This window comes from Protopterus annectens, chromosome 7.part0, assembly GCF_019279795.1.
Source record: "Protopterus annectens isolate FY-2018-M chromosome 7.part0, PAN1.0, whole genome shotgun sequence".
NCBI lineage: Eukaryota > Metazoa > Chordata > Ceratodontiformes > Protopteridae > Protopterus > Protopterus annectens.
This window is the reverse complement of record NC_056739.1, coordinates 1,191,381,137-1,191,394,067: the sequence shown is the minus strand read 5'-3', so window position 1 is coordinate 1,191,394,067 and position 12,931 is coordinate 1,191,381,137. Positions and strand designations below refer to the sequence as shown.

The window sequence follows — 12,931 nt, the reverse complement described above, 5'->3', positions numbered from 1 at the left end:
TTTAACACAGTTAATTTGCAAGAGAGAAAGTGAGAGTGACGGACGAGAGAGGAAGAAAAAAAAAACATGGATCATTGAAATATTGATCGGATTACTGTTTAAAGTAAGAGAAGCCAAGAATTCTTTGGCATGGAAGAATATTTTGAAATGAACCCCCTCCAAAAAAAAAATCATTAAGTTCTGAGTGTTTTTTTTTTTTTTTTTTTTTTTTTTTTTTTTGGCAGGGCATTTTTTTTTCTGGCAGGTTTAACCAGATAGTAGGAAGGCAATGTGTTTTGTGGACTGTTGATAATTTTCTTTCCACATAATAGACTGGTAGGGTCAACCAGATGCTAGAGGCCTATATGTTTTGGGGGCTGTTGATGACTTTTTTTTTTAATATAATATCCTGGCAGGAGTCAGAGATACTAGTTTTGCAGTGTGTTCTGGGAGGGGGGGCATTTGTGGATGACGTGTTTTTTTTTTGTTTTTTTTAAATCGAATAAATTTTTTGCAGGGTTACCGTGGTCTTTTTATTTTCATTATTTTAAACCTTGTACGTTCAAAGCAGATTCTATAGGTAGGCAGTTGGTATGGGGGCAATGTTTACGTGCAAATGTAATGACTGCAGTTTTGACTTGCTTTGCAAGAGTAATGTGCATTTGAGTGAAGTAAGTTCAACCACAAGCTCTGAACTCCGAGTATTGTTTAAAAGACTACTTACCATAATGACAGTGTCATTTTCTATTTCTGCTGTTTTTGTTTTTAACCTCGCAATATCAAATCAGGTACTGTGGGTAGGGTACGCAATGGAGATTGGAGCTATGCATTTACTGTTATTCTAATTCCAGCTTTGCAAAAGTGTAATACTTTTCTATCTGTACTTTAAGGTGAATGTAAAATAATTAGCAAGTTTATGAGTAATTCTTAATGTATGGTATTTCATATCTGTTCATGTATATACTGAATGTTTGTTTAGAAACGTTTCTAATATGTTGGTAACTGTTCCAAATGTGCAATAGTGATTGAGCACTTATTTTATGTAAATTGATAAGCATGGTCAGGGTTGATCCCACTGTAGCATAGCTTCGCCCCTTTGTAGTTGGCCGCACCCCTTTCTAGTTGGCTATGCGCATTCAGCTCTCTCCTGCAACCCCCCTTTGATTTGAATTCACCAGCCGCCATTGGAACAAAGCCAAGGAGGAATGGTGAGAGAGTGTAAAATGCTTATAGATAATTGGGTTAGATACCACAGCTGATCTGTTTCAAAAGGAATATGCTTTATTTCTTTGACATGCGCTTCAGCAATACTCAAATCATCTAAGCTAATCCATCAAAACTAGGACCCTGAATTACGTGTGTGGGGGGGACCCCCCAACCTACAGGATGGCTTTGCCTGTGCACCCTCTTACTATCTCTTACTCTGAGGTTTCACAACCTTCCATTCAAATATCCTGTGTCGATCCTATTCAGTTGATTCACTCATTTGAATCATGTTTTGCTAAAATGTGCATTAAAGACACAAATGTCAGTCTTGAAATGTGATTAGAAATGGTAGTGTTACATCAAGGACTAATGCCTCTGAACCTACACTCTTATTTACTGCCACAGTTAAGAATTTTATGGGAGCCAACAGTCAAATATGGTAAAAACATTGATCAGGCACACGTTTCCCTAGAAACGGATATAAGCACATGTTCATCAGTGCTGAAAACTGTTTATTATTCTTACTGTCAGTTCCTAATGTTTGTGTCTTTCGGCTTTTCCCGGTTAGGGGTCATCACAGTGAAACTCCGGTCCGCTAATGATTGGCAGTAGATTTTTACGTGCCGAGTTGCCAGCCCTGATGTACAGCCTTGAACGAAGGTACGCCCATTCATGCATGTCTCCACACAGAAGACGCTCCGGCTGAGAATCGAACAGGACAACGTCTTACTGGGAGGCGACAATGCTACCGCAGCACCACCACCGCAGTACTGTCAGTTCCTGATATTTAAGATAATTCATCTTTTCTCTACCACTTTGATCAAGAGCAAAATTTAATCAAATGAATCCCTATCCAATTAGAAGTAGGATGCCTTACATCTATTCCTACGTTTTTCTGTTCAGTCTTTGTACATCTTTGCCCTTTGTTTGGGTGGGGGCTTAAATTGCCTCTGTCAGAGACTTTACTCTTAGTCACAATGTATTTCTTTCAGAAAAATATTCGTTGAAGGTGAGACAGATTTTCATTAAAAAATAGAAAATTTTAGAAGAGTAAATAACAGGATAACATTGAAGATGAAGGTAGAAGAGGAGTTGTTAAAAAATGGAAAAGGTAGGTATTAGTACTGAATACAGCTACCCTGTCCAGTTACTGGTTTAAAGAGGGATCCATCACTCATAACTCACTTTTCTCTTGAACTTTGCTGTGTATCAGTGCTTTGATATTTCTATTTAGTATGGATAGATTGAATTTACACACAAACAGAAACTATGAAATATATGTAGGCTTCTGTATGCTTTCTCAGTTCATCTATATGCCTGTTAGCTATGTAAATTTTTAGTGTCACACAACATTCACCCTGATAAACAGCAAATAGTGATTTTTTTTTATTATGCAAGATGTGCCCTTTGGAAGGGTTCTGTGAAGTCTGAGGCACTAATGTCTACTTTTGTCTGTGTATGTAATTTATTAATTCAGCTTTATTTCAGTATAATTTCTTCCTGTCATGACACAGATTATACCTACTGCTAACTGTTTTATATAGTTTGTAGACTTTTGTGTAGCAGTACTTGGATAACATTATCCAAAACCTACTGGATGTGAACTTTTGTTGTTTACTGCCTTAGAGGTTGCTGCTGCCAGCATACTTTTTTATGGCTATTTTTCAGTGTTACCACCACATTTAATTTGTCTTGTAAATGATATTAAATATTTGTGAATACTTGTGCAGCCCTATATAAAAGTACCTGAAAATGGCTTGCCGTTTTGTAGGTGAGATGCCACAGCTGGTGAGAGGGATGAAGCTGTTGAATCAAGCGGACCCATGTGTAGAGGTTCTGATCCAAGAATCTGGAGAGCATGTGATGGTTACTGCAGGGGAAGTCCATCTCCAGCGCTGCCTTGATGATTTGAAACAAAGGTCAGAAAGTAAATTTTGTAATAGCTTATTAAGGAAAGTTTAACGTCTTGTGACTCGTAACTCAAACTTTTCTTCTTGTTGAACTAAATAATTTGAGTTCCATTAATCCTGTATGTCTGAACCATGTAATACCAAAACCCTGAAAATCAGAACATATTTTCTAAAGTTGGTTAAAGCTCCTGAACACATTTTCTTGGGAAGTTCTTATGGTGCTGAGCAGCAGCCGAAGTACTGCTGCTGTTTGTGTATTGCGTGGTTATACCCCCTTTTGTGAAAATAATGATAAATTCATGATCATTGCACTTCCCTGTTAAAATATAGAAAATAATTTTTGACCTGCTAATGTAGGAATTTTTTTTCAAATACATTTTATTTGATAATGTATACATTTTATAATATAATTACGAATGCAACAGAAGTTCTTTTCCTGAATACTTTACATATTCCGTACGTGGCTATCGATGCTGAAAGCAGAGGTCAGCTGTCCTGTGCTGATGGACTTGCCAGGGATGTGGGTGTTAAGTCACGTTCATCTCTTAGAGTGACAGCAGTTGTTTTAGATGTGTGGAAGCATATGTAGTCTGGAACTCTTCCTTGTGTCATAATGTGCACCGACACTGAGAAAAGAGTCAGTGTATAGTCACTGCACATGTGTAAAGAGTCCGTGTATAGTCACTGCACACGTGTAAAGAGTCCGTGTATAGTCACTGCACATGTGTAAAGAGTCCATGTATAGTCACTGCACATGTGTAAAGAGTCCATGTATAGTCACTGCACGTGTGTAAAGAGTCCGTGTATAGTCACTGCACATGTGTAAAGAGTCCGTGTATAGTCACTGCACATGTGTAAAGAGTCCGTGTATAGTCACTGCACATGTGTAAAGAGTCCATGTATAGTCACTGCACATGTGTAAAGAGTCAGTGTATAGTCACTGCACATGTGTAAAGAGTCAGTGTATAGTCACTGCACATGTGTAAAGAGTCAGTGTATAGTCACTGCACATGTGTAAAGAGTCAGTGTATAGTCACTGCACATGTGTAAAGAGTCAGTGTATAGTCACTGCACATGTGTAAAGAGTCAGTGTATAGTCACTGCACATGTATAGTGATTTGCTAGCCCCATCAGCTGTTACAGGCTTTGTAGAGTGGGTGGTAGCTAAGTACAGGGAGATGGGCTGATGAAACTGATGGATAAATCTGGGTAGATCAGTAAAAATGGTACAAATGAAAAATCAGGTAGTAAAAAATATATGTGGAATAATGGCTGCGCAAATATATTTTTTGCCCCTTTCTAACCTGTACTCCAGCCCTCTTCCCTCATTCATTTGTTCCCTCACTAGTTTTTTGTTGCTGCGTTATCAGCTGGGAGGGGGACTGAGAGTGAAAAGCCTTCATTCATGGAGAGTTCAGATGTTTTTCTTTGTTATGTCATGCCCGCAGTCGTACTCCATATCTAGTGTTCCATAATGTACGTATGCATTTTTTTCCCTGTATCCAGAGTCTTATTCTTTGCCTAGTGTGCAATGATCCCCACTTGAGATTGAATGTAAATAGAAAACTTCCTTGTCTCCACAGCTCTGTCTGTAGCCAATGCAGGCTTGACTAACAGCAGTCAGCAGCCTCTGTTCCAAAGAAAGTGGCATTAGTAGAACTCGTGTATCCTCAGCAGGCAAACCACAGATTACATCATGTTTCAGTTTGATAAGTCAGCACTAATATAATGGACTGCTAGCTGCCTTCAGTGTGTGATGTTTACTTGTACTGCCTGTGTTTCACATGGGTTTTCTCAAAGTACTCAGAATTCTTCTCAAAACCCAAAAACACATGGTCGATGGATTAGTAGCTCTTAACTTGTCAATGGGTGTGTGTCCTGTGTATGTGTATAATGTGAAAGAAAAGCTTGTCAATCTGCTTGCATTCCCTTCTTATCTAGTAAACTCTGTTGAAAGTGGAAGCTGTTCATGGAGTTGCTGTAGGAGTTGGTTGTGGCTTGACATCATTGGATGGGGCTCACACAGTGAAAGGTAGGCAAAAGGAGCACACATTGTTATAAGCAGTGCTTAAGCTCCTCTTGCCTTTTCTAACACCTTCACAGAATGCCACAAATGAAGGAGACATGACCATATTCTGCTTGCCCCAAAATGTATCCTAAAAAGCTGAATAGTTTTAGAGAAAAGTTATATCCATACTAGAAGATGAGAGTAGATGTGTTCTCCAATAAAGTATATTCAACAGATAAGTTTTGTAAGTTATGGATGAAAAAAGTTTTCCCTCATGTTTAAAATTCTTGTGAAGAAAGCTTTCAGAAGACCAGTATACCATTGCAATCGGGAAGAATAATTTGTACCGTTACTCCAACCAGGTATAAATTATCATACGTCAGTGTAAGCAACCCATACCTACTCTTCATATGGATCTTAAAATAACTCCAAAGGATTAACCAACAGAATAGAATTTATTTGCACAATCCTACAGGCTTTGTTGGAGAATGGGGCAGTGTGGCGTTGTTAAGAACACCTTTGTTTGCCACACACAATGGCAGTAATTCAGAACAAGAACTTTATGTACTATTTGATGTCCTCTGATGTCACTGTTGCAGTATTCTTTACAATAGTGATCCCCTGTCAAGGGTGGCCTGACGTCTGGCCAGTATACCACAGCCTTTAGGTTGCTTTAAGGTATACCATATGTCACACGTATGCTTCCAACATGTAGCGTAGGGTATAAAGGTGATGTCCGATGTCTGAACATATCTTTTGATCGTCAGTCTGAATGCTCGAGTCATTACTGGTTCACCAAGCCATTTCAGATAAGTGCCCCATTGGGGTTTTTGCTCTTATCTTTTTCTTTTTGATTGTTTGCTTGTGGGGTTTCATGTCATCCAGAAGGGGTATATGCCAGTATGAGAGACAGATTCCCCATAAACAGTCACAAGCAGTGCTTGTTTTGTCTCAGTGCTTCCTACAACATATGTCCTGTTTCATCTGTCAGGCTTTCATCCCTAAAACACTCCATAGTCATCTTTCTTCTTTGGCCCTGTATTTAGTGAAAAATGTCTTAAGCTTTTAGCAAAATATATTATGGAGGGAACTTCCCACCCTGAGATTCAGTGAAGAAGAAGGCCAAGAAGTCCAGGTCTAATTCTTCCTCTGTACTGCCTCCGCCAGTCATCTCTCCCAAGGTTATTGAAAGCCCAGAGGATCATCCAGCTGCTCCATTGGATTCCTCTGCAGTGACCACTTCAGAGGCCGGCATGAATCCAACCTCATGCACGTCCCAGGAGGCTTTGCAGGCATCCATTACAGTTTCTTCGGGGGAACTGCAACTGATGATTACCAAACGGCCTATGGGTGTTCCTCAAATTTTGGTTAGAGAGGAAGTTCTGACTATGACTGTGAAATGTCGTCTGATGTCTGAACCTTCTAAGTTTTACAGGGCAGATGTCCCTTTGAAAAAGAAAATTAATGAAAAGCAAAGCATGTTTCTCCTGCTCCTAAGGACCCTCAGAGTGAATGGCAGAATTTCACTCAGGGATTGTTTAATGTCCCTATGGCTTTGAAGCCTCCTCAAGGGCTTTCTGTTCCTGCTCCACTTTGGTCCTGTACTCCCTTAAAAAGGCCTAGGGAACAGGTTTCCTCTGAGGAAGAGGTGGATTCAGATGAGGAATCCCTTGCTTATTCATCTCAAATTCTTTCTGCTTTAGACTGTGGTTCTGAAGATGAGGAGTCCACTAATCCTGACACTCCCTTTGAGGAGATTTCCTTCAGAGACACAATTTCCAGGATGATGGAATTTTTTTAAATGGAATTTTGCTCAGGTTTCTGAGGTACAGAAGAGGTATTACGAACTTCTGCAAATGGACTCTCCCAGACCTGCCTAAGTCCCTCCTGTTTTGGCTGCATTACTGGATGCCTTTTCTGCTGTATCCCAGGCTGCAAATTCCCAGCCCCCTGTTCCCAAAAAAACTGATATGTTTTATAGGGTGCATAAGGATTGCAAATTCCTATATAGATGTCCTTCAGCTGACCCCTCTGTGGTTTCTGTGACATCTGACAAGCCATCTCAGTTGTTGCCCTCTACAAAGCTTCTTCCATCAGATAAAGACAGCAGGACTATGGAAAGCCTAGGTAAGAAGGGTTTATACCTCTGCTGCCTTGACTTTTACAGCTGTTAGCTGTCAGACCCATATCTCCAGATACATTTTGGCTCTTCTTTTTTAAATTTTTGTCACTTATGCGTGACTTACAGGTCCCATGCCATGCTTATTTGGGAACACTAGATGTCCAGGCATTATATACCAATATCCTACATCAGGGTGGCATTCAAGGAATGAAATATTGGCTACAATATTCTGACATATATAATGAGAGGGAAGTAGAATTTTTATTGACATTACTGGGATTGGTGTTAGAACATAATGCATTTATGTATTATCATCAATGGTACCTACAGATTAAAGGTACTGCAATGGGAGCCACGTTTGCACCCATTTATATGGTCCTATTTATGAGTTACTTGGAGCTCAAATACATCTATAATGACAATAACTTGTTTTTGTCCCAGTTGATAATGTGACATAGATACCTGGATGATTGCTGGGTAGTTTGGGATGGCAACTTGGATGGTTGGAAGACCTTTGTATCTTATTTGAACAACAATGAGTTTGGGATATACTTTAATGGCAAAATAGATTTATTCAATCTTGAATTTTTAGATGTTGATAACTAAGGTTACAGATGGAACCATAGTCACTAATCTCTATCAAAAAACCTTTTTCTAAGAACTCATTGTTGCATGTGAATAGCTGCCACCCCAGACATACAGTCAACAATATTCCCAGGGCTCAGTTCATGAGATTAAGACACATTTGCATTACAGATACAGTTTTTCAGGGTGAAGCCCAAAAACTTAAGTCCAGATTTATATCTAGGGGGTACTAGGAGACATTGATTAAAGAAGCACACCAGTATTCAGCTTTAACATTGTGTTCACATTTGTTGGAAGCCAAACAAGGGCCAAAAGATCAAGAGGGTACACCTAGGTTAATAACCACTTTTGGTACTAATACATTTATGTTCCAAGCAGTTGTAGCCAAATAGTGGCACATATTAAATCAGATAATTTTTTGCAGCATTATTGGATAATAAATGTAGGTTTAGTTACTGTAGAGGAAAAACTTTAGGAGAGCACTTTTCATCATACAAAAAGGGAAGGATTTATGAAAAAGGTGCATTAACAAAAACTTTAGTGGGGAGCACTTATTGTGGTCATTGCACATTTTGTAAACTGATATCAAGAACTAAATCCTTCACATCTATAAATACCCCAAAGGTTTATGACATAAGACATCTAATAACATACACTAGTGAATAGGTTATATATATGCCAGTATGCCAGTGTGGTTCCTTTTATATAGGACAAACATCATGTCCATTCAAACAACGCATATCATTGCATGTTAGTGATATTAAATGTAAGCGTACACATAGTGCATTATATAAGCATACACTAGTTCATAACACAGCTCATTTTGTATTTTTGGGGATAGATAAAGTGGAGGGGGATTATCATATGGATTCTGATAGGCATAAGATTTTGACTAGGAAAGAACGAATGTGTGGATTATTAATTTGGGAGCATTGTTTAAACCAGGACTTAATGACCACTGGTAATAAGTGATATATGACCTTTTAAGGTTGATGGATAATTATTATTTAATAATTAGTTTTTTTAGCATCTGAAAGCAAATGTTTTAGTTTATTAGTTTAATTGCATAATTGTTTATATGTGCCAATAGATGTCTTTCTTATTCATCTATATACTAGTATATATTTATTATATATTGATTTTTCAAAAATGGATGCAAGGAGATTTATGCTTTGGTATTGGTGAAAAAAGATATGTATGTGTTCATAGACATTTTCCAGTTTATTGTATTTGTATGAACAGGCGTTTTGAATTAATGCACACCACAAAATATTCTATTTTAGTTATATACTAGTATTTAAGTTTGTATTAGTTTAGGGTTCTGATTAAGAATGTCTGTTCCTGTAATGGTGTTTTAAAAACTTTAATAATGTGTTTTACAGTTACTGCCTCTGTAAGAATTAGATGTGTGTGTGTGTGTGTGTGTGTGTGTGTGTGTGTGTGTGTGTGTGTGTGTGTGTGTATATATATATATATATATATATATATATATATATATATATATATATCTGTGTGTAACAAACTGAAATATATAAAATGTTGTAAGTCTGGTTATTCAAGGATACTGTATTAGTTTGAAATCAAATGACCTACTGTCATTTGAACACTCCGATGAAGCCCTGAGGATCGAGGGTGTAACCACTTAGTGTACGTTAAATAAATGTGGTTATTTTGTATTTGATTAACTGTTTTCATCTCGTTCACTCGCTTGGCCAATATTCTTTATTATTTTAAAGTGTATTTGTTTTAGTTGTTCTTTGGTTAATTTGATCACAATTAACAGCTGGTGGATTTAGATTTCTAGTGCAGTGTATCTATCTGAATCAAACAGGAATATGTTGCTGTGGGCATAATTTTTTTTCTCTTGATCAGTCATACATTGGTATATCTAGTTAGAAAGTGGTATATTAAAGCAGAAGTGTACATAGCATCGGAAATAGTATTCACATCTTTTATGCATAGACTGTTTGTGGCTTTTTCTTAGTCAGAGGAGAGATATTCCTTTGCAGTGGTGGCCTGTTCCTGAATAACCTGTATGTACAAGGAGCTACAACTGTTTTGTGTAATTTCTTTAAAGAAATGAAGACACAGTGCATGTTTTGGCTTTAAGCATTATTTTATTATTATAGTTACTCAGCTTTCCAGTTGCAGTTTTAATGCATTACACTCGGGCAGTCTGAAAATGTTCAGTAAGCTTAATTCACAATAAATTAGTGCACATTCCTTTTTCATGGAGTAGCTGTTAGGTGAATTAATAGTGCTAAGACTAATTTTAAGTGAATATCAAAATACATTATGCGGACTGTTTTACTAGAAAATAATCAACCTTTCAGAGATACAGACCTATGTTGGTATGTACCCCTGTAGGCCTGCATGGCTCCCCTAGAATGTGCAGGTTACCAAGTCACATTATATTTGAATTCTGTAAGGTTTGGAAGTATACGATTTCCTTTCAGACTGGAAAATACAATATATTTCAGGAACAGTTTGGTATTTTTTCTGAAGTGTATATAATACTCATTTCTCCAAAACAGTGGCCTTTCTTCCAAACTCCTTGTACAGCCATGGCTGTATGGCCAAGCCAACTTCAACTCTGAGCTGCCTTTAAGTTGTTACAGTATGCACCTCACTGTATAAACAGACATGTTTGAAAGTTTTACTATGAAGTGACAAAGGCTGATGGGGATATAAACTCCTATGCAGAGGTACTACATACAGGATGTATCTGGCATTTCACTAAGATATATTGCAAGGGGGTGACTATATGATTTCTATTCAGTATAGAAGGTGTTATATGTCCAGAGACCAAGCTGGTATTACACCAGAAGTAAAAATTCTATACCTGTTTGTCCGTGTGTGTGGGCAAGTGCACGCATTCACTGTATAGTTATAAGTAGTACTCTTTTCTGTCAGTGGAATTATGCTACGCCCCCACACACACACACACTACTCGGATATGTTTTGGCACACAATAGATGACAGCAACACATTGTACTTAGCTGGTGATTTCACAAATTACTTTCTGTGAAATATTTGCTAGAAATTTTCAGAACATTTTCAGAGATTAGGTCCTATTTTGGCAGATATCACCAGCAGGCCTTCATATCCATTAGTCTGCTCAGTTTTTTTTTGCATTGTGGTTTGTAGTAAACATGCACATATGATATGTTTTGTCCATAGCTCTCAACCTTCCATCTCCAAAATGAGGAACACTATCCCTCATAATGTGGAACAAATGGGCAAAATGTGGAACACATACTAATGGCTTACTAACAGCTTCAACTAGGAAGGTCATAGGATGGTTAACATATGCTGGTTTTACTTATAAAGAAGCTCTTTTAATGAATTAATATGATTCACTTCTATTTACAAGGCTTTCACTTAAAAAAAATTCCTGACACTGAATGTGTGACAGAGTCTTTCAATGTGGAACTTTGAGGAACGTAAACTTTTTAAGACCCCAAATTGAGGTACGTTCCTCGTAATGAGGTACACTTGAGAGGTATGGTTTTGTCTAACAAATTCAGTAAATATCCGAGTGATATTTTTAGAGTGCTATTACCACATAACTAAAATAATACCTGTTTCACAGAAAATATTAGAAACTGTCACATCTCGGGTCATTTTAAATGTTAAAGAAAAAAAAAATACAAGAACAGACTGACATCCACAATATATTCATGCTGCTCTTTCATTGTCTTTACTTAGTGCCTTTAGCTCATGAAGTGTACTTGTTTGATGTATAAGGCTGCATATCTGGGTATCTTGTCCCATAAATTTTCTAAATAAATCTGAGTGCAATCTAGCGATGCACTTATTTATAGGTATTGTCAAATTAAGGATGGATTAACCATTAGAAATTGACATGCTCCAGCATTTCCAAAACATTATTTTTTCAATTGCCAAATACAAAAGCTATCAAAACATGTATAGTCTTGCTGTGACTTCAGGCCTAAAAAAAACTATCATGGGTAGTCATAGACATAACCCACTGTTCTGCTTGAGGTGCAGTATCATTGTGAGCATGAGTAACCAACAGAATTCCGCTCCTGACTATGTGAACTCACACCATTTTGGGGAAGTGTATAGCTTAGAGTGTAACCTACATATTCTTATAGTGCCCAGCTTGCTTTCAGATTTACACTACTAGCTATGAACTGAAGGGCACACTACATGGCAGTCTCTGCACCCACCATTAATAAACATCATAAGTGCCTTTTTTGGGGTGAGGGGATATGTGATATTTAAACATTGTTGGAAGGGTGTGTGGAAATCTAAGAATGATTGTAGGGATGTGTGGAAATGAAGTCATAAGGTGAAGATGTTCTACACATAAACATGAAGCCTTTCTTTATATGTAAGCATCACGGAAAAAAGCACATGCACACTGTCAGTGCATGTGTGTTTGTGTGTGTGCGCGCACATCTGCATATGGACATACAAGGAGGGCAGTCAACTAAGCCTTGACTGAGAGTGGAGAAAGATGACTGTAGATGAAAACAGTATAGGGATCTGTGTCTACACAGAGCAGTTTATTTGTGCCCTTGACGCTTTATAGACATTATTACTAATGGTAGAGATTAGACAAGCTGCTTCAACTGTGTAACCTGCATTTCAGTAGCCGTGTGCTTATTTTCTGAAATTGGAGACATATATGCAAACTGAGCAGCAGAAGCAGCCTGTGTGTCCTCCTCAGTTGATATGCAAATTGTTCTAAGATGCAGGAGTAAAATGGAGATATTTTATATTGTAGTAGGTGCCCACAGACTACCATGCTGTGCAGCCACATACTGTATGCCAAAGTGTGCAGTAAAAACACATAACAGTGTGTGTAGAATGTAAAGCATGGCAGCATATATACATGGACATTGCAAGTGTACATGGTATTGAAGGTTTTCAGACTTTCTGGTGTGTGTGTGTGTGTGTGTGTGTGTGTGTGTGTGTGTGTGTGTGTGTGTGTGTGTGTGTGTGTGTGTGTGTCTGTGTATGAGAGAGAGAGAGAATATCCTGTAGTATTTGTGCTTCCTATTTTATGGAGCAAGTATTTCACCTTTTTTAGAATACCAAGTGTGAAGTATGGACTATGAATTTCACAACAGTTTGACTATGCATGCAGCTAAT

General features: G+C 37.9%; 1 protein-coding gene across 1 annotated transcript in view; it reads left to right on the top strand.

The window, feature by feature from the left end:
• EFL1 (elongation factor like GTPase 1) overlaps window positions 1-12,931 on the top strand; it is a 1,877,823-nt gene that overhangs the window by 1,207,425 nt on the left and 657,467 nt on the right. Inside the window, exon 17 of the mRNA XM_044077803.1 lies at window positions 2,957-3,104. Coding sequence (XP_043933738.1) covers window positions 2,957-3,104 — 148 coding nt within the window. The remainder of the gene's footprint in view (window positions 1-2,956; window positions 3,105-12,931) is intronic.